Source organism: Adiantum capillus-veneris, chromosome 11, assembly GCF_014529385.1.
Source record: "Adiantum capillus-veneris isolate H3 chromosome 11, ASM1452938v2, whole genome shotgun sequence".
Lineage (NCBI taxonomy): Eukaryota > Viridiplantae > Streptophyta > Polypodiopsida > Polypodiales > Pteridaceae > Adiantum > Adiantum capillus-veneris.
In genome coordinates, this window is record NC_140941.1 from 131734172 (window position 1) to 131756481 (window position 22310).

A 22310-nucleotide genomic window follows, 5' to 3' on the forward strand; every position below is an offset into this window, starting at 1 on the left:
CTCATGGAGAAAATTTTTAGACCATATCGTAAATTCACTGGAGTGTTCTTTGATGATATCATCATCTACTCCAAATCTTTGGAGGAACATAAGCAACATCTCCAAGTGATTTTTCAACCCTTGAGGGAAAACAAACTTTTTCTCAACCAAAAGAAAAGTGAATTCTTCCTTCAAGAGATTCAATATCTAGGTCATATTATCTCTCACGATGGTATTCGTATGGATCCATCAAAGTTAGAGGTAATAAAATCATGGCCTAACCCAAGGAATCTACATGAGCTAAGAAGCTTTATTGGTATGTGTGCATACTATAGACGCTTCATAGAAAAATTCTCTCAAGTAGTAGGACCACTACACGACTTAACAAAGAAGAACGTTAAGTTTGTATGGACTGCTAAGGAGCAAAATGCTTTTGAAAAACTCAAAGAGAAGCTTACTTCCCAACCAGTCCTCATGCTTTCGGATCTCTCAAAACCATTTGAGGTCCAATGTGATACTTGTGGTGATTGCCTTGGAGCGGTTTTGCTTCAAGAAGGGCATGCCATAGCATATGAGAGCCGAAGGCTCAATAGTGATGAACGAGTCTTGGGAATTTATGAGAAAGAGCTTTTAGCTGTTCTACATGCCCTAGATACAGGGAAGCACTACCTATTGGGGACTCCATTTATCCTATGAACCGACCACCAAAGTCTCAAGTATTTCATGACGCAAACCAAACTTTCCGACAAACAAATGAGGTGGGCAAATTTTCTTTCGCAATTTAATTTCCATATTGCTCACATAGCTGGTAAGCACAATCAAGTTGCCGATGCACTTTCACGACGACCAAAAGTTAATGCGGTGTCTATAGCTACTCACAATGATCTATCCTCTATGATAGATGAGTATGCTACTGACCTTGACTTTAGAGACATAATTTCAGCCCTTGCTTTGGGGAAGAAAGAGGAACCATTCACCTTGCAGGATGGTTATCTTCTCCACGGCAATAGGCTATGTGTTACCCATTCCCTTCGTGAGAAGGTTATGTATGAATCCCATGCTCCTCCATATGCAGGGCAAAGAGGTATTCAACCTACTCTCCGAGGAGTAGAGACGTATTTCTATTGGCCTACCATGAAAGTGGACATACAAGAGTATGTTTCAAAATGTGTAGTATGCCAAAAGACCAAGTATGATAGAGGGAAGCAACCTGGATCACTCCAGCCATTGCCTATTCCAAATTCACCATGGGAGAGTATATCCATGGATTTCATCTTTGGATTACCCAAGTCTATCCATGGGAATACAGGAATATGGACAATAGTCGACAGGTTTAGCAAGCAAGCACATTTTATTCCTGTCAAAAAGACTATTAAAGCACATCAAATGGCAACTCTCTTCATATCTCTGATTTTCAAGCACCATGGATTACCCACATCCATCGTGTCAGATAGAGATCCTAGAATGACCAGTATTTTCTGGAAAGGTCTCTTTGAAAATTTAGGAACAAGATTGAATTTCTCTTCGGCCTATCACCCACAAACGGATGGCCAAAGTGAGATAGCCAATCTTACGATACTCGATCTACTCAAGACTTATGTTACCGAAGTAGATCAACGCTCACAATAGGAAAAGTATTTACCTCTAGTAGAGTATGCCTACAATAATACTGTACATACTTCTACGGGAAAAGCACCTTTCGAGATCATAGAGGGAAGACCTAAAAGTCCCTTGCTACTCAAAGTACATGGGAAGATCTTCGCCGCCGATGAGTATAGCCGTGACCTACAAGAATCTTTTCAAAAGATTAGGGAGGCTATAGCCATCTCTCAACAAAGGCAAAAAGCTGCTGCTGATAAGCACAGAAGAGCCTTAATGTTCAAAGAAAATGATTGGGTCTTACTCAAGTTTCCTAAGGCTCGATTAAGGCAAACGACGGGCAAAAATCCTACGGGCCATCAAAAGTATTATGCTAAACTAGCAAAAAGATACTATGGTCCTTTCCAAATCTTGAAGCCCATCAATGAGACGGCTTATCAACTCAAGTTGCCCAACCATTGGCTTATACACAATGCCTTTCATGTAAGCCTACTTAAGCCCTACAAAGGAGAGCCACCAACTGAACCAATTATTGAAGACCCTCCCGAAGTTGAAGACCAAGAAGAGGTGCTACAACCCGAAGCTGTCCTTCGGCATGAAGACAAGGTACTACGACATGGTAAGATAATCCGACGGTATCTTATTAAGTTCAAAAATTATCCTTTTGAAGATGCTAAATGGATGCAAGGAGTACAACTTATAGTATGAACCTTGTCAATGCCTACAATGCTACATTAGAGTAAGCAAATGTACAACTCTCTTTTAAATGACTCATGTTTTTGTCTTATAAGACTAATCCTCTTTTTAATTGTGCACAAATTTAACTAGTATGCATGCTTAGAATCATGTTTGTGATGACGACGTCTCTCAAACACCGAGTAGAATTTGTCGCTCTACTTTGGGAGAATGAAATGGACTAAAGAGCAGACATGCTTGCGGCAGCTATGTCTCCCAAGCACCAAATGGATTAGTCATCCATCTTGGAAAGATGTCGTAGGGTAAAAAAGGGATCCTCTACCTGCTAAGTACGATTGACTAATGACTAAGCCTTCATCTCTTCTACCTCATAGTCGAGGACGACTATGATTTCAAGAGAGCGGTAATGTCATAAAATCTAATATCTAACCAACCCAAATGATTTTCTCATATTAAATTGATCACTTAATGTGGGAGAATAAACGGGAACAAGTGTTAAGATATAGATATGTGCTTATAGATCTATCTCAACACGGGGCCAATAGTAAAGGGGCCAAATGGGAGATGGTCTATCAAGAGCAAGGCTAACCAATGGAGCATAAGACCTTAGGGTTAACTTCATTGAAGACCTCCAATAATGTGTGTAAAAGTCCTTTGACCTTAGGTAAGCTAGGGCTGAGGAGCTTGAGGTGGGAACCCGGCCCAAGCTCGAGGTGCTTGTCGTGCTTGTCCTGCTTGAGGTGCTTGTCATGCTTGAGGTGACTCATTAAGATGCTTGAGGTGCTTGACTGGCTCCATGCTTGAGGTGCTTGACTTGGTGCATGATTAAGGTGCTTAAGGTGCCTTGAGAAGCTTGCCCGAGCTGCTTGTGGGAACACCCCCTACTTCAAGTGCTTAGTCATGCTTGATGACTAAGGGGCTTGCTCATCCAAAGTCAAAAAGATCCCTACAAGGAGGGGGGTGAGCCTACAAGGGGGGGGGGGGGATGAGAGAGAACACACACACACACACACACACAAGGGAAGCCCCAGCTTGAAGAGGCAACAAGGACACTTGTCAAGTTCCTCCTCATGTTGCCCTCATGGTGTGCGTGAAGCCTATTGGTTGGCCACCCAAGGGGTCCAATGATAATTTAGGATATTTAATTAATTGATTTTGCATTTATCAAGTCATCTCTCTCAAAGGGGAAAGGGGGACACTTGTCCCAAGGCTACCCATGTTGCTTGTAATGGCTCCTGCTTGTGATTGGCTAGGCCTGGAGGGGTCCAATGAGCTTCAAGCATGAGCTACAAGGGGGGGTCGACCCAAGCAAGCTAGGGGGGTGCTTAGGGGGTATACTCACCCACACACACTCACAAACACTCTCATTGTGTACTATGCAAAGTGCAAGAGCTCCCTCTCCTTCTCCAAGCAAGTAGAGGTTGAGAGCCTACACCAACACTCTTGGCTATGGAGTGCAAATCCATCCAAGAGCCATGCTTCAATGCTTGAGCTTGCCATCTATTTCTTCTTCATTACTATGCTATTATGTATGCTAGCACAAGAGTTATGATAAGTGAGGAACTAGCTCTTTCTCGTATGAAATGTTTCTTCTTCCTCTTCCCTACCCTCATTCCCTGCTAGCTCTCTCCACTTTCGAAGGTGTTTGAGGTCTTGGGACTGAGGCTTGGTATAGTTAAAGCTTTCTTCAAGTTTAGGTTATGCTATGATGGTGATGCATGAAGCTTTCCATCTTCATTGCTTCACCTAAGTCACAAGGAATACAAAGAATGTATTGTAACAAGTCTCTCTTTATGGGAGAAATCATAATACAAATGCCTATTGGAGGGGGGGACCGGCTCCACATAAATCCGGTCCTCAACTGTTGTCATGTTCTCTAAATTCTCTCTCTTGCAAAAGTATTGTCCATGACAAGTTAACTAATTGCTATGATTATGTTGCTATCTTCAATTATTTCTACCCGCTATGCTCACAAAATCATTTCTTGAAAGAACTCTCATTAAATTCCGCTACTCTCAAATTGAATAGGCAAATTCCATTACACAGACTAGCAAATAGAGAGTAAAATAGCATTTTTTTCCTCTCCCAAAACTGCATTTTCGTTTTGGGATTTGAGGTCGACGATTTCAGCGCTGCACAGATGTGCAGCGGGTGTCTTGCGCTCACTGCAGAGCCGGTGCAACTCATTACGCAGCCTCACTGTGCACCTCGGTGCAGAGTCGCATTCTATGTGCGGAGGTGGAGCAAAACTCCTCGCGTAGTGCTGCACAGGTATGTAATTTCGTGCAGAATTCTCGAGCAGCCTCGAAGAGCTCACGTAGAGTCGTGGCAGCCTCATAGTCTTAACTCCCGTCATTTTCCACTTACCGCACCCCCAAAATTCGACCACTTAAGAGCCGCTTTCGCTTTCCCTCTGGCCCAAAATTCCCCCATTAAAAAATATGGACGTCAGATGTCACTCCCACCCTTTATCCCTTCACTATGACCCCGTGTCACATATAGACAGGGTTTCCGGGGGTTGAGGCCGCACGAGCTCGTGGTAGGTCCTTGTATCACTTTTTGCCATGTTGGAAGGACGACCGTGCACTTGGGGGCAATTTTGTAAAGGGAAAATTACCAAAATACCCCTCTAATTTGTGGAAATTCCCAAAATACCCTTGCATCTATTTTGGTTGGACTGTTCAAGATTCTCTAATCTTTATTCCTTTTTGACAATTAAGATCCGTTTTTGAGTGCTTAGCATGTAATTTTCCACAAATTACCTCGCAAAAAGGGTAATTTTGTCTAAAAATAATGAAGAAATTCATCTCCAAAACCTACGTAACATACCCAAATTCTAGTTTTAGCATCTTGTATTGATAGACAATAAGTCTTCTTATGAAAAGCTACAAAATTTTTCGTCTTTCAAGAAATTTAATCTCGCGACCAGGGGTACTTTGGGAATTTTGGAAAAATTGAAGGGCATAATGGGAATTTGTGACAAAATATTGGGGGTGTTTTGGGAATTTTTGAAATTTGAGGGGTGTTTTGGGAATTTCCATAAATTAGAGAGGTATTTTGGTAATTTGCCCTTTTGTAAACGAGAGAGCTGAGAGAGAGGAGAGCTGCGCAATGCACGACTTCTGCTTCACGATCCCCTATGGCTTTGTGGTGCTGCTGGGAGGCCTTGTGGGTTTCCTCCGGAAGGGCAGCTCCACTTCTCTGATGGGCGGTGGTGCTGCCGGCTCGCTTCTGCTTCTCGCAGGCTATCTCAGCTTGCAGGCCTTTAAGAAACATGAGAACTCCTACTTCGCATTTCTACTGGAGACAGGTAATTGAACCTCCCAACGCTTCTCTAATGTGCTGTATGTAGTTACGTTCAGAGTTGGATAATTCACATTCTCTCCTTTGGAATTTAGCTCAATCAAATGCACAGGTTTAGCTTTCAAGTCAGAACTGCACTGCTTGAGTTTCATCGAGCACGTGTCTCTTTTGCAGTGGACTGGTGTAATGCCATTACTGTGGTCGTCATGCATGATGTTCACGACATGAAACCATCTACCAAATGACTTTTTGAAAATGGATCTGGACTTGTGATCATGGCGGAATAAGTCAACATCTAGGGTAGACCTTGGTATTGATCATTAGATGTATAGATTTCCATCTATATGCAAGTTCTTAGAGCAGTGGATGAAGGTTCTAGGCGAAGATGTGGGGGAAGAAGAGTGATGAATTAGAGTGTAGCAGGAGTGAATTGAGGAAAACTCAAGTTTGTAAGACTGGTAGGGAAATTTTGGAAATGAAGGTTTCTTTGCCAAATGCTTATACATGTGGAAGATAGCTTTCTACTGTATTTGTCCTTGGATTGGATCTTTAGATCAACAGTGTCTATGAATTGGAGCTTTATCTGCCCAGGGTGTAATTATATACTAAAACAACTAAGGCGCCCACATGATGTGCCTACATTATCCTCATAATTACAATCAAATACATGTGCCTACATTATCATGCTATTAAGGATCTCCACAGTAGTAGCAAGCATATAATAGTGGTTCTGATGTGAAAAGTTCCAGTATGGTTGCTATTGGTTTTTTGCTTTTGGGGACCTAGATCCATAAAAGCCCAGCTATGACAAAGTTGATCCATGATAACAGTCTTTTGATATAGACTGTCGATGAGTGGCAGACAGTACATGTTGCTGACATGGCAGGCAGTATGGACGCTGGACTTTATAGACACTTGTCAGCTGACGTGGTAGACTGCATGGATAGAGTGATGATGTGGCAGTTCGTACAGATGTTTGCTGACATGGCCGTTTCATGGATGCCTTTCTTAGGGAGCTCACGCGGACAAAATAGTCAAGTTGCTATGACCGTCTCGGTTGTATTTTAGCAGGTGCTTTATGGGTTGCTTTTAACAGTCAAGGTTTATAAATAAGTGGCCGGTGTGCTAGTTGTAAATTCCTATTATGAGGGTGATCTCTTTAAGCAAGGGAGCAATCTAGATTGTTTTGTTAATGAGTATATGTTGCTGATTTTGAGTGGTTTCCTCCAAATGCTTGAGTATATCCTCTTCACTCGACCATTTTACTTCTGGTTACCATAGAGGAAGTAGGTATGAGATGTAATCGAGGCAGAAAAATTGGTGAAAATACCTCGTTTTTCTGACATTTTTGCTTGAGCAAGAGTTGGATGGTTCCAACCATAGCATTTGGCGCATGATCGTGGGTTCTTTGTGATGGAGAGATTGCGAAGCTGTCATTGTCTGGACTTAGAAGAGGGGGCTCTATGGGAGCGTGCGGTGTGTCAATGCTTGCATATAGTTCTTCATCGTTCTAAATTGTTTTCTTCTAGTCTTAGAGCATGTGAAGCTGTCACACTTGATTGATCAGCCAAAGGCTCTCAAGGATCGTAAGCTCGCTGCCAAGGAGTCGGAGAAGCTTGAGCTGTACCAACGCTCATGGATGCTAGGATCTTGTCCTTTATTTCTTGAATTATTCTACACAAACACTTGGACATTTTTGAAGTATGACTAAGGCTTGGGAGATCTTGATTCACTTGGAAACGTTAGAATAGGATGACGTTGTATGAAGAGATCTCCCTAGAGGTATAGTTGCAAACTTTGGACCGCCAGACGTTCAAGGTTATAAAGGATCACATTCACAAGCTATAGCAGATGCAATTGGCGATTTTTCATGTAGGGAAGTTGAACTTTTTGCAGGATATGGCTATGATTTTGATGACACATCTCCCTGTGAAGTACAATGCTTGCCTCGATTACTTCGGGAGGACCCCAAATTTAATGGTGGTTAAGGATACATTCAGAGTAATTGGCTGAAGATGTCTGAGTTGGACAGGGTTGCATGGCATTTTGATTTTGATGAGGTAGCTCATGCTACCCATGCCACGGCCTGCTTTCATCTACCTATATCTTCACCATATGCACTGAAAGACTTTCGGGAGCATAGCACTCTTGTCCGACTTCACTCTCAGTACCAAGCTCAGACAATTGCTCCTATGGCCTTGCTAGAGCCTAGAGGGCCTATCCAATCTTTGGAGGATGGTGTGGCATACGAGTCAAAGGTTGTACATCTTTGTGATACTTAGTTGTGGAACACATGTATTTTGGCTTCTAGCATTGAGAGCTGGGCCTTGGTGTGTATCCTCTACATTGGTTTGTCGTTGGTGGCGGGATTGTCTATCTTCGTGCCCTGCAAGTTTCTCAAAACCACCTACTCCATAGGGACCGAACCCCTCTAGATGTATACCATATTGACTCTTGGCCCCCATACCTAAAAGAGTTGGGTTCATGTCGAGGTACATTGGGTAAGGAGGCATATATTTGTGCATTTGATGCATCATCTGTTGTTGCTACTGCAAATTGGAGAAAGAATTGGATCCCTTCCATTGCTTTCAATTGCCCAATCACTATGTTTTTACGATTGGTTTGCATATGCTTCACATAACAAGATCCTTGGAATTGATAAGAAAGTGTTTCATGAGGATATTGTCACGTGCACATGGCTCTGTGTGTTACATGGACATGCTTAATTGACTTCAGAGCCAATCTTGTACATATCTCTAGATAGGAGTGTGTAGAATTCTACGAGGATCAATGTCGGCAATTTTGTGAGCGTGTACGTGAGGACCTGCATGTCCGGATGAGTCTATTAGATTAGGTTTTTGAGTTTTGGAACCCTCTTGTATAAATGGTTTTTACACGTGTTTTGACAGCACGACGTGCATATAGTATTAGGATAGAGGAATCCAACAAGCCATTCCTTGTGTCAATTGGATTCCCGAGTCGGCAGATGTGCGACAATTGATAGATGTTGCTACACTACGGTGGGCATCTTGCATGACGTGCATGTAGTGTTAGGATAAAGGAATCCAATGAGCCATTCCCCGTGTCAATTGGATTTGCAGGTCGGAAGATGTTCGACAGTTTCACCCCGAAACTTCGCCCTGGACAAGTTTATTAATAAGTTTTTATTATGAATTATTTTTATAAACTTTGATAGAGGTTTTGCCCTATCTAAGTCCTAAAATATTCTTAAGCAATACACCTCACCTATAAACGGAGCATGAGAGCCAACGTTTTCATCATAGAAGCCTAGTGTGAATTGGAGAGTAAACAACTGCCAGCGTTTTCTCTCTCCTCTGTCTAGCTTTTTTGGTCTTTATCGCAAGCTAAGCCCTGCTGCTAGCATTTTCAGCTTTCAGCCCATTCCCTCGCCGGATCAGCCCTCTCTGTTAACACTAGCCCATTTGCAGCCATCGAGCCTCTCTCTCTGCCATTCCCCTCGCCGGATCAGCCCTCTCTGTTAACACTAGCCCATTTGCAGCCATCGAGCCTCTCTCTCTGCCATTCCCCTCGCTGCATCGAGTGCTCCCATTGCTACCCATCAATTGCTCCGTCTTTTCAGCCCTCTTTCGTGTGACAAATTTGTCTGGTGCCTTCTTATGCTGTGCTTGAGACTTCCTCAAGAGCCTTGTGCACCTTTGCAAGAGCAGTGTCTAGATCCTAAACATACTAATTTACTTCAAAAATCTTATCCTTGGTACTTAGAATAGGTCGAACCTTCTTAGCACCCTCGATGATCTTAGATGGCGCCTTCCCTGTAGACGTATGTACTATGTTGTTGTAGGCAAACACCACCAAGGGCAAATACTTCTCTTGTTGAGCCTTTTGATGAGAGGTGTAAGACTTCAATAAGTCCAGAACCACTAAATTAGCTCTCTCCGATTGCTCATCTGTGTGTGGGTGAAAATAAGACGAGAATTGTAACCGAGTACCAATATTCTCCCAGATTGCCCTCCAAGAACCAAAACAAACTAGTAAAATGGGGAATTCTATCTGAAACTATAGACTGATGCCTCACCTTTTATGGGTCACCGTGGCATTGCTACCACCATGAAAGGGGTAGAGAGATACTTCTTTTGGTTGAGACTCAAAAAGGATGTGGAAGAGTTTGTGCGCAGTTGCTTACTATGCCAGAAGGTCAAGTTTGACAGGCATAAGGCACAGGGATTGTTACAGCCTTTACCCATACCCACCCGCCCCTGGGAAAGTATTGCGATGGATTTCATTTTTGATCTCTCGAGAACACAGAGTGGTCACGATGGTATCTGGACTGTTATTGACAGATTTAGCAAACAGGCTCATTTCATTCCAGTAAAGAAAACAGTCAAGCTGGATCACTTAGCGGGACTGTTTGTGGCCCAGATCTTCAGATTACATGGCATGCCTGAGACGATTGTCTCCGACAGAGACCCCAGATTTATGAGTTTGTTTTGGAAGGCAATTTGGGAGAACATTGGCACGCGGTTGCAGTTCTCGTCATCGTTCCACCCGCAAATTGATGGGCAATCTGAGATTGCAAATTCAGTGGTTCTAGATTTATTGAAGTCTTATATCAGAAGACTCAATGGGAAAAAGTACTTACCTTTGGTGGAATTTGCCTACAATAACACGATACACTCTTCGACGAGGAAGGTGCCATTTGAGATTGTTGAAGCTGCTACGAAGGTTCCACCCTTCCTAAGCACGAAAGATAAGATCTTTGAAGCGGATGAATATACGCGAGATTTGGATACGGCTTTTGCCAAGGTTCGCGAGACTTTGCAGAAGTCTCAAGAACGACAGAAAAAGGCAGCGGATCGCCATCGTCGCGACTTGAAATTGAAGGAGAATGATTGGGTGCTCTACGTTTTGAGAAGGCACGCCTTAGAAAGAAAAAAGGAAAGGAGAGGCTTTTTCCAAAGCTTAGTATGCGATACTACAGAGCTTTCCAGATCACTGAAAAGATAAATGATGTCTCCTTCCGATTGAAACTGCTAGATACTTGGAGGATTCACAATGCATTCCATGTGAGTCTCTTGAAACCTTTTAAGGGTGATGTGCCTGATGATGGGGAGCCTGATGAGCAACCCAAAGTGGAAGAAAACGAGGAGATCCTTGTTGCTGAACAGATTTTGGCACATAAGGATACGAAGAATAAAGGTAAAGTTCGAAGGTGGTTCTTGGTTAAGTTCAAGAACTATCTTGCATTGGATGCGAAGTGGATGGAGGAGGAGGACCTAGCAGATACTCCTTAGATTGTGAAACTTTACCTCGATGCTTTTGGTTTAGCATAATCTACTCCAAATGGAACCCAGAATTCAGCTTGGCCGGAGATCTGGTGCAGTGGAATGCACAAGAGGGGAGTCACTCCGCTCCTTCGTCAACAGATGCCTTGATTTAGATACTAGAGTCGCTGATGTCTCTTTGAGCTTCAGGGATACTGAAAGCTGACAGTATTGTGCTGCATGACTTTATGAAATGGAATTCTTGATTATGATACTGATTTGTTCTTGACTTCATTACTTCGGTAGCGTAGGAGCCAATTTGAAATCCCTGGCCTCTCCTTAACCCCACGTGGCTACTCTACCCCTTATTTTTACAAGCTTGCTTTTTTAATTGCTTTAGACCGCTTTCCTTGATGTAATTATTGCTTGCAATGATGTTGTTAACTTTTCAAACTTCACTTTGGAACTAATCAGAACAAGAGTACTTATAGTGCAGATGGCAGAAATAATCTAGTTTGAACTCTTTACACCAGTTGATGTTGATCGCCCACTATTAATTTGGCTCTCGCAGCTGAGCACCATCCTTCTTGCTTCCACAGATTTGGACGTATGAAGCGACGAGTGAATTTTGATAGGCTCTGAATTGGCACAAGCTGAAATATAAGAATTCCCGCTTCTTCCTAAAGTTCCTCCACCCAAATAGTCACAAGCCTATCTCCTTCATCCTCCATGGGATGTCGTCTCTTGCAGCGGGTTAAGAGCAGGAGATGCCCAACATCGTTGATGTAAGGTGCATCGATGACAGACATTCAATCGTGCGATGAGTAAGCATTATGATTTTTGACATTGCAAACGTAGTTATTGAACACACTGAAAATTGCACGCTGCCGTGGGAATGGCACGTTTCTTCGTATTATAAAAATTGGGGAGGACTGTGCAAACTCCCCCATGCAAGGAAACTTGCATGTTTTGTTTTTTTTTTTTAACATAAAAATGGAACAACAAACAATCAATAACATTGACATCTTGTATGATTACGAACATTGAGCTTGACAAACCTCAAACCCTCTCGTGGTTTTCTGCAAGGTACCCCTCTAAAGCAACAATCGGTATCTCATTCTTGCGAGGTACACCTCTGAACCATGACAATCGATAGCCCCTCTCTCTCTCTCTCATCCTTTCATAAACTTTTTCACTTGAGAAGTATTGAAATGGCATATATAGTTTCCAATATTTTGCTCAATCTTAATTCGATCCGAACAAAGCTAACGAAGCGCTCTAGTTTAAGTGCAGGTGTCACAAAGTGATGACGTGGCGGACAGCAGAAACCCTAATTTCTGCCAGAAACCCTAAAATTCCTGCAAACCCTAATTTTTGCCAAAAACCCTAAATTCCGGAAAATCGCGGAGGCGAATTATTTATTTATTTATTTATGTATTAATTTTTTTTTTTTTGGAAAATGATGAGCGACGCGAATTTTGCTTTTGCTTTTTTTTTATAAAAAAAAAAGAGAAAAGACTCTCTAAGAGAGAGAGAGAACTGATGCTTTTGATTTTAAAAGCTTTTGGGGCTCTGCTTTTGGGCATCCCTTGTAACCTTTAAATTAGTGGTGAGGGCCTCACTTCTCAGAGCATCTGGACGCAGAGTCTGAGAGTGAAACCCTAACCGCTCTCTTGTACTTTGATGATTGATTAATACAAAAAGAAATACCGAAAGGGGCGCCAGTCTTTGGGGCCAATATCTCTAGGCACGGAACTCCGCCGGGCCAGTGCAAATCTATTGTGATCTGTGAATTGTTTTGAAGTGGTTATTTGGTGCTGTCGCGGTTGATTCTTGACTTGGAGTGTCCAAGTTTGTTACAGTGGTATCAGAGCACGGCCGATTTCTCTTCTACGGGAAATCCGATCTCCGAATTTTTTTTCCGCGGCACCTATGGCTTCAGGCAATGATCAGTCGACTCCCTCTGCATCTGGAGATGCGGGCTGGGATCACAACGAAGATTCAGGCAGAGAGTATGGCCCGCCTTGGCCTACTTAGGCGGAGCGGTGAGAGATAGAGCATCGCCAGTTGATAAGCGATGCAACAAAGATGATGCTCAATTTTGCCAAGGACCCGAAGATGGCAAAATATATGAACCAGACCTCTTTGGAAGAGGTACAGATGGAGTGGCAGAGAACCACAACACCACTCCCGAAACCCACTCTCAAGAAACCTTCTGCCTCCAAGAAATATACGGAGAAGGAACTGGAGAACGTGGTTGATGCACGGATTGCTCAGCTTTTCGACGTGCAAAAGAAAGGCAAAAAGCACGGCAAAAAGCAGAACAAAGGTACTGACTTCCCGGGATATTTGGGTCGTCAGTCGACATTCGACAAAGCAAAGAAACGGAAGAAGCGTGTTCGATTTGAAGGAGTACCCAGTTCTTCTTCTTCTTCTTCTGACATTTCTTCTAGCTCCTCGGATTATAGCGAAGAAGACAGAAAAAAAGCAAAAAGCGAAGCAAGACACAAAGCTTCGGAACGGGCAAGAAAAAGGCAAAGAAGGCTACATCTCGCCCAGAGACTGACAGTTCTACTGAGGACTCGTCTACAGACAGCTCAGATTCCGATGACGGAAAGTTTTATGCGAACAAGAAGAATTTTTACAAAGCCAACCAGTATGACTTTCTCGAAGATAACAGCAAGAAAGTCCGAGAGTTTAAGGAAGGTGGCCACTCGATCAAGTTTGATACTTTTCAGGATACTCAGATGCTTCGAAGGCTTTGTCTTTTATACAGCAGTTTGACATCGCTTTCGTGGGAAGACGCTATTCAGAGCACTCCAAGATTCGGAGAGTTGCCTCTTACTCTGAGGGGAATGCTCGTACTTGGTGGTCCACGCTTCTATTAAGCAAGACTGTGCCAGTTACATGGCTGAAATTCAAGAGGCTTTTTATTTCCTCTTGGTTGACTCAAGAGTTTGAGCGAGATATACGAGCTGCTTGGAACCATCTCCGGATGACCAAGAGCGATACAGTGAATTCTTATTGTGAAAGATTCTGGAGCTCTTTTCTACCCGCCTCTTCATTCAAGAAGATCTCGTTCAGAGAACAGATTGAGCGGTTTACCTTGGGTCTACCTATAGAGATCCGAGATCACTGCTTGGAACAGAAGTCAGCTTCTATTCAGGAGTTGATGAGTCATGCGAAGCGGGGCTTTGCCATTCACTCTGGCAGTCTGACCTACCCCACAGATGAGGCCATGACACAACGAGTCGAACAGACTTCTGGGAATGAAAGTAGAATGAAAAAGAGCAACCCAGAGAAAAAAAAAGGATGCACGACCCAAGCTTACTCCTGAGGAGAGAGCTTGTCACCAACGTGTGACTACTATCTATCCTTTTTGTTGATTTCTTTCTTATTATCTATTTACTTTCACTTTTTGGAAACACCCCTCGGGAAATCTAACTGCCCTGTATTGCATAGCTAGTGTGGAACTGTCCAGAGGGAGTCCAGGCGTGAGGGCAAGAGAGCACTAAGGTTGGACAAGGACTATGGTTAGCCAAGTGGGGTCATTGACTAGCCAAAGTGGAATCCTTTGCTACAGAGGCTACATTTCAGTTTTGGATGTGGCCGCAGTGTACAAAGAGGGTCGGATGACCTAGAAAGATACAATGGCAGCATCTCCTAAAATTTAGGGAACTGCTATTTTGGGACCTGAAAATGTGTTGGCGTCATTACCTCCGGAATGACAAAGGGAACATTTTCTTACTCTGCCGTGAAGTCAACTGGGCAACCGGTTGGGATATTTTTAGGCGGCAACCCCGAAACGGGAAAATGCTTGTAAATGTGCCAAGTGGCACATTCTGGTGCACTTGCCTTATGCAACAAGAAGTGGCGCTGAATTTGAAGAGGGGAGAGCCTCATTTTCAGTTTTGTCACAGGTTAAGAGCTATGGAGTGCTTGCTTTCCCTCTTATGCACAGTGCGGTGCCAGGAGTGATGCCCTGCACGCTACGCACTGCCCTCTCTCTCCCCTTTGGCAGTATGTTATGCCCCTCTAGTGGGCTCTTCATTTGACCAATGTACAGTTGTGTGGGTTCATGCGCGATTGCCGAGGCAAGAGCCTCTTGCACAGGTACTGGATTAGCTAGCGGCTAATCCCCCCGCAGGTACAGGTGAATCCGGAGAGGTTTCACGCCAGAAATCTCATCCGATTCAAAGGGCAAGTAGCCCTACAGGTGCGGGAGCTCGAGGACTTGCTAGGGATGCGACCGGCACGCGAAACGGAGCCCGAAACAGTGAATTACAGCCTGCTGTGTATTTTTGCAGGTTTAGGGTTTTGGCCCTAAACGGACCCTAATACCCCCAGGAGGTTCGGGGACGCAAGGGGACCGCTGTACAGGCGATCTAGCGCATTTTCAGGGCTGAAAACAGAGAATTCAGCGTGCTGCAGATTCTCGCCAGGTTTTGCAAAGTGCCCGTATGCGTCGGGAAAGTCAGTCAATGCGTGGGAACACTGACCGTGAAGGGTTCTAGTACAGTTATGCTGCCGAAATCGGGCTGGAACAGTGGAAATTCAGCCGAGTTTGTGCGGGGCAGCTTGTAGGAACCACAGCGTTTATTCCCTCTTTTGAACAATAAAGAAATACCGAAAGGGGCGCCTAAGTTAGGGGCCAATCTGGTGTCTGTCTACTCATACAGGTGCAATCTAGCAGCCTGTATCCCTCTCCCCTTTGTTGTGTCTTGAAAGTACAGGTAAAATAGACGACTAATAATGGGTGAAAGCTAAATCAAGGTTTAAAGTAAAGTCTACCGCCCTTTTTGGATCATACAGGCCGGTTTCATGGTTCCATCGACGGGATTAAATCACTTTTTCCCATAGAAGTGAGCCTTGGCCAGTTTTGGGCTTGAAGACACAAGGGATCATAGACCAAACACAGGGAATTGCAATTATGGCTGACAGACCAGATGATGTGACTGAAGAGGTTTCCTCTTCACAGGGTCAACAGACACATGAAGTGGGTGAGTCCTCAAGACCACCACAGACTGATGATGATATATTCAGGACCCAGTTGGCTACTGCTGTGGCTATGTTCACACAAGTAATGCAGAATCCGAGGTTTTTAGCCTTTCTGCAACCTCCGGTTCCGTCTCAGCAAGTTGGGTCACTGGATCATATTCAAAAGCCTGTTAAGGCTCGAGCACAGGTGATTCATACCGCACAGTCAATGGAAACACCTTTACACTTGACGGAGAACATGCAGTCTCCACAACCTGTGCCTAAGGTGCAAGAACAGGTGGCTGAGATGCCAGTTTTTCAAGCTGTACCAATTCAGCCCGCCACCTTTCAACAGCCTATAGCTGGTTCTAATGGGCAGGGAAGCAACTTACAGGCTATGCAACAGGTCTTCCCACCACCTTCAGTACACCCTGGCTATTTTGGAGGTGGATCGGTATTTCAGAGCATGGCTGGTCATGCACCTGGAAATCAGTTTTATACGCCAGGAACAGTGTTTGGGGGTGCTCAAACGATGATGCCTAACCCCATGTATGGTGTCACAGGCATGCTACCAGGGTTTCAAAGCACTCAGGGACAATTTGGGATGCCACAAGCAAATTTTGGTATGGCTGGAATTACAAATCAGCAGCCAAATATGGCATTTCCAGGTCAAGTTAATAGCGGCCAAGGAACACAGATGAACCCTAATAGTGTTCCCATGTTTCAGTCACTTCCATATGACAATTTAACGCCGCTGGAGAGGCCAACTCCGTACAAAGAAGGTGGCAAAGGAGTGTCATTCACGACCTTTACAGGGTTTGATGACAGGAAGAAGGCTCTTTCATTCCTCCAGCAGTTTGACAAGGCCTATGCAGGGGGAAACTTTACAGAGGCTTCAAAGGTCCGCAAGGCAGCCACTTTCTTGACAGGGAATGCGGGACAATGGCGGACAACTTTATTGCTTCAAGGGCAAGCTCCGTCCACATGGATTTACTTCAAGCAGATTTTTGCAGCAGCATGGTTATCTGATGACTTTGAAGCAGATGTCATGACAGAATGGCACCAGCTTAATGCTGCCACTTGCAGAAATCTGGATGATTACAATCGGAAGTTTTGGAAAGCTCTACTTCCAGTAACTTCCTATAGGTTTGTGCCATTGACAGAACAGATTGAAAAATACTGTTGTGGCCTACCTAAAGGATTGAGAAAGTACTGTACGAAGACAAAAGTCACTACTTTGACGCAGCTCATCGAGGTAGCAAACACTGGCAATGGTTTGCTCAAGGGAGAAGATTGTGAATTTAACACTGGCGTCAAGGCAGGATCAGGCAAGAAAAATTCAGCCAAGAAGCACGTTCCCAATGAGGCTCCTAAAGGGACTCAGGAGTCAGCCAACGCAGGGAAAGACAAAGCTACGGCTGAATCAGAAAAAGGACCAGCAAAGAAATGGAAAAGACGTTTTCCTCGCAAGTCAGAAGAGCAAAAGAAGGTCCTGAGGACAGAGAACAAATGCTTTATATGTGAGCAGCCTGGCCACATTGCTTACAACTGTCCTACAAAGAAAAGGCCAGCTGATTCTGAAGACAAGGAGGACAGGAAGGGAAAGAAGCCCATGGCTGGTCTAGTGCCAGATATGGTGGGCGACAAGCCAAATTCAGATGCAAGTGAGCTTTGCAGAGCATGGGGAAAGGTTAGGGATCAAACAGTGCTTATCTTCTTTGATCCAGGTGCCAAAGCCAACTTCATTTCCCCAGAATTGGCTTCAAAGTTGGGAATCAGACCTGAAGAGATGGGGTATACAGCAGAGGCAGGTTTGGCATGTCCTGGCCATACAGAGGCTGTGACACCCATCATCGGAAAGTTGCGTCTACATATCCAGTCCTATGTAGATGCTGAAGAATTTTACATCATGCCACTGGACGGATGTGATGTGTTGTTAGGTATTCCTTGGTTGTTTCGTGTACAGGGAATCATGGATGCCTACAACAAAAAGATCACTGTACAGAGCAGGGGAAAGACTCACATTCTGGATGTAAAGCTTAAAGGGGAGTCTATTCCTACTGTATCAGCTTCTGCTATTACTTCTGTAATGAAAAAGCATCTTTCTGCGTACTTGGTTTTTGCACGTGAAGTGTCAGATTGTGATGAATCAAATTTATCTGTGCTAGATAAAGAAAGGTCAATGTTTTTACAACAGTATAGTGACTGTTTTTCCGATTCATTACCGTCTCAATTACCGCCAGAGAGACCCGAGGACCATGCGATAGATTTGGTGCCAGGCAGTAGCCCACCAAATAAGCCTCTGTACAGGGTTAGTGCGGCTCAGCAGAAAGAGATAATGGGCCAAGTACAGGAGTTGTTAGAAAAAGGGCTGATTCAGCCCAGTTCATCTCCATTCTGTTCTCCAATGTTGTTGGTGCAGAAAAAGGATGGCTCATGGCGTATGTGCATCGACTACCGTGCACTGAACAAGAATACCATCAAGAATAGGTTTCCTATACCTAGAATTGATGATATTATGGACAAATTAGAAGGAGCAGCTATGTTTAGCAGGATAGATCTAAAGAGTGGGTATCATCAGATCCGCATTAGATCAGAGGATGTGCACAAGACTGCTTTTAGAACAACGTTTGGCCTTTACGAATTTTTAGTGATGCCCTTTGGTCTCACAAATGCACCTGCTACGTTTAATAGGATGATGGACAGAATTTTCCGTCCACACCAGCAGTTTGTTGGTACGTTCTTTGATGACATGATAGTCTATTCAAAGAATGAAGAGGAGCATAGGCATCACTTGGCCATTGTGTTCAAAGAGCTACGCAGTCATAGGTTGCTCATCAATGCAAAGAAAAGTGAGTTTTTTTTGGAAGAGATTCACTTTCTGGGACACATTGTCTCAAAGGACGGTGTCAGAATGGATCCTGCAAAAGTCGAAGCGATCAAGTCATGGCCAAATTTGAAGACGGTGCATGATGTTCGAAGCTTTTTGGGATTATGCTCCTATTACAGAAGGTTTATTCGAAATTTCGCTGAGATTGCTTCACCTTTACATGCTCTTCAAAAGAAGGCAGTCACCTTTAGATGGACACAGAAAGAGATTTCAGCTTTTAATCTCTTAAAGGAAAAGATGACTTTAGATCCAGTCATTGTGTTGCCAGATCTTAGGAAGTCATTTGTGGTCCAGTGTGATGCCTGCGGTAGTAGCATTGGTGCTGTGCTAATGCAAGATGGCAGGGTAGTAGCCTATGAGAGCAGAATTTTGCAAGGGCCAGAGATGACCATGCAGGTCTATGAGAAAGAGTTACTGGCTGTGATTCATGCGCTCTTAAGTTGGAAACACTACCTGCTAGGTGCAGATTTCGTTGTCCAAACGGATCATCAGACCTTGCGATACTTCTTGACACAGACAAAGTTATCTGAGAAGCATATGCGATGGGCAAATATCTTGTCCATGTTCCATTTTCAGATTGTGCATGTGGAAGGCAAGAAGAACGTTGTGGCTGATGCCTTGTCAAGGAAGCCACAAATTTCAGCTGTGTCGATTCCTTATCATCATGAACTTGATGATATGAGAGAACAGTATGCAAATGATGAAGATTTTGCAAGGGTCTTCGAGCAACTAATGGATGGACAACGTCATGAACACTACCTTCTTAAAGACGGGTTCATGATGATGCATGGCAGATTGTGTGTCACAAAGCCATTGCGACGCAAAGTTATGGAAGAGAGTCATGTCCCACCGTATGCAGGGCATCGTGGTATCGATGCTACAGTTAAAGCGGTTGAGACATTCTTCTATTGGCCTACATTGAGAAGGGATGTGGATGCCTTTGTGCGAGAATGCCTAATATGCCAAAAGGTCAAGTTTGACAGGCAAAAGGCACCAGGGTTATTGCAACCACTACCTATTCCAGATAAACCATGGGAAAGTATTGCTATGGATTTTATCTTTGATCTTCCAAGAACGCAGACAGGAAATGATGGTATTTGGACCATTATTTGCAGATTCAGCAAACAGGCTCATTTTATTCCTATCAGGAAGAAGATAAAGCCAGATGAGATGGCACGCTTGTTTATGAGCAATATTTTCAAGTATCATGGCATGCCACAGTCGATTATTAGCGACCGTGATCCACGCATGACTAGTTTGTTCTGGAGAGGCTTGTTTGAGAATATGGGTACCACGCTCAAATTCTCTTCGTCATTTCATCCTCAAACAGATGGGCAGTCAGAAGAGGCAAATTCTACTGTCCTAGATCTGCTGAAGTGCTATGTGTCAGAGCATAAAGGAAAGTGGGAGCAGTATTTGCCATTGGTGGAGTATGCATACAATAATACAGTGCATTCATCAACTGGCAAGGCACCTTTTGAGATAGTTGAAGGTGGCAAGAAAGTTCCTCCCATACTGCATACAAAGAACAAGATATTTGAAGCAGATAAGTATGTTCAAGACATGGATGAAATGTACCAGAAGGTCAAAGTGGCCTTAGAAAGGACTCAGGCAAAGCAAAAGAAAGCAGCTGATCGTCACCGTCGTGAAGTGGTATATTCACTTGGTGATTGGGTGCTTTTACGCTTTGAAAAGGCAAGGTTAAAGAAGATGAAGGGCAAGGAAAGACTGTTTCCAAAGCTCAGCATGCGTTACTATGGGCCTTTTCAAGTATGCGACATAATCAGTGATGTTGCATATAGGCTGAAATTGCCTGACAGTTGGAAGATTCACAATGCGTTTCATGTGAGTCTTCTCAGACCCTATGTGGGTGATGTGCCAGAAGATATGCCAGCTGAAGATCAGCCGGAAGTCGAGGAACTTGACGAGATCTTGGTCCCTGAACAGATTTTGGCACACAAAGAAAGGAAAGTGAAAGGCAAGGTTGCCAGGCGTTACTTGGTAAAGTTCAGAAACTATCCACCAATGGATGCTAAGTGGATGGAAGAAGGTGAACTTGCAGAGTCACCAACTGTGTTATCACTTTACCTGGAAGCCTTCGATTTGCAACCTACCTTGACCCCTTGAGTTTCAAAGCTACATGGATTGTCAGTGTGACAATGGCTTCTGAAACAAATGATGTACATGGTATTTAAAGTGAGCTCAAATCAAATACCTGTTACATGAATGTTAGAGCTGTACAGATTGTCAGTTTGGCAATTGCTCTTATGGAATGTCCAAAAGTTTGATTAGTGCTATAGAAGTGAGTATTTCTTGTCAGTTTGTCAAGGATACAGTGATTGCTTCTATTGAAGAGTACATGTGTAACTGCATTCTTAAACTGTCGGTTTGGGTATGCTCGAAAGTGTTACGGGATCCAACGTGTACTATAAGACAGTGGCAAAATGTGCAGTTACCATTTTGTCATTGGAAAGTTAGTGACTCAAAGCAATGGCAGAGTGCGAAGCTACCACTATGTCATTGGGACAGGGTTCACACGCAGGCAATACATGAGTCGACAAGGTGTTGAATACACCAGGGTTGACAATGAGCATGTATGTGTCGTACATGTGTCGACAGGTGTTGAATACATCAATGTTGACTAGGAGCTTGTACGACATAGATGCAAACGAGGACGTTTGAGATTTCAAGAGGGGGGTATGTCACCAACGTGTGACTACTATCTATCCTTTTTGTTGATTTCTTTCTTATTATCTATTTACTTTCACTTTTTGGAAACACCCCTCGGGAAATCTAACTGCCCTGTATTGCATAGCTAGTGTGGAACTGTCCAGAGGGAGTCCAGGCGTGAGGGCAAGAGAGCACTAAGGTTGGACAAGGACTATGGTTAGCCAAGTGGGGTCATTGACTAGCCAAAGTGGAATCCTTTGCTACAGAGGCTACATTTCAGTTTTGGATGTGGCCGCAGTGTACAAAGAGGGTCGGATGACCTAGAAAGATACAATGGCAGCATCTCCTAAAATTTAGGGAACTGCTATTTTGGGACCTGAAAATGTGTTGGCGTCATTACCTCCGGAATGACAAAGGGAACATTTTCTTACTCTGCCGTGAAGTCAACTGGGCAACCGGTTGGGATATTTTTAGGCGGCAACCCCGAAACGGGAAAATGCTTGTAAATGTGCCAAGTGGCACATTCTGGTGCACTTGCCTTATGCAACAAGAAGTGGCGCTGAATTTGAAGAGGGGAGAGCCTCATTTTCAGTTTTGTCACAGGTTAAGAGCTATGGAGTGCTTGCTTTCCCTCTTATGCACAGTGCGGTGCCAGGAGTGATGCCCTGCACGCTACGCACTGCCCTCTCTCTCCCCTTTGGCAGTATGTTATGCCCCTCTAGTGGGCTCTTCATTTGACCAATGTACAGTTGTGTGGGTTCATGCGCGATTGCCGAGGCAAGAGCCTCTTGCACAGGTACTGGATTAGCTAGCGGCTAATCCCCCCGCAGGTACAGGTGAATCCGGAGAGGTTTCACGCCAGAAATCTCATCCGATTCAAAGGGCAAGTAGCCCTACAGGTGCGGGAGCTCGAGGACTTGCTAGGGATGCGACCGGCACGCGAAACGGAGCCC

At 44.0% G+C, this 22310-nt stretch overlaps 1 protein-coding gene across 1 annotated transcript in view; it reads left to right on the top strand.

Moving 5' to 3' along the window:
* Nucleotides 1-5346: 5346 nt before the first annotated feature.
* LOC147448022 (protein FATTY ACID EXPORT 6-like) overlaps nucleotides 5347-22310 on the top strand; it is a 69214-nt gene continuing 52250 nt past the window's right edge. Inside the window, exon 1 of the mRNA XM_086524474.1 lies at nucleotides 5347-5584. Coding sequence (XP_086380600.1) covers nucleotides 5386-5584 — 199 coding nt within the window. The 5' untranslated portion in view covers nucleotides 5347-5385. The remainder of the gene's footprint in view (nucleotides 5585-22310) is intronic.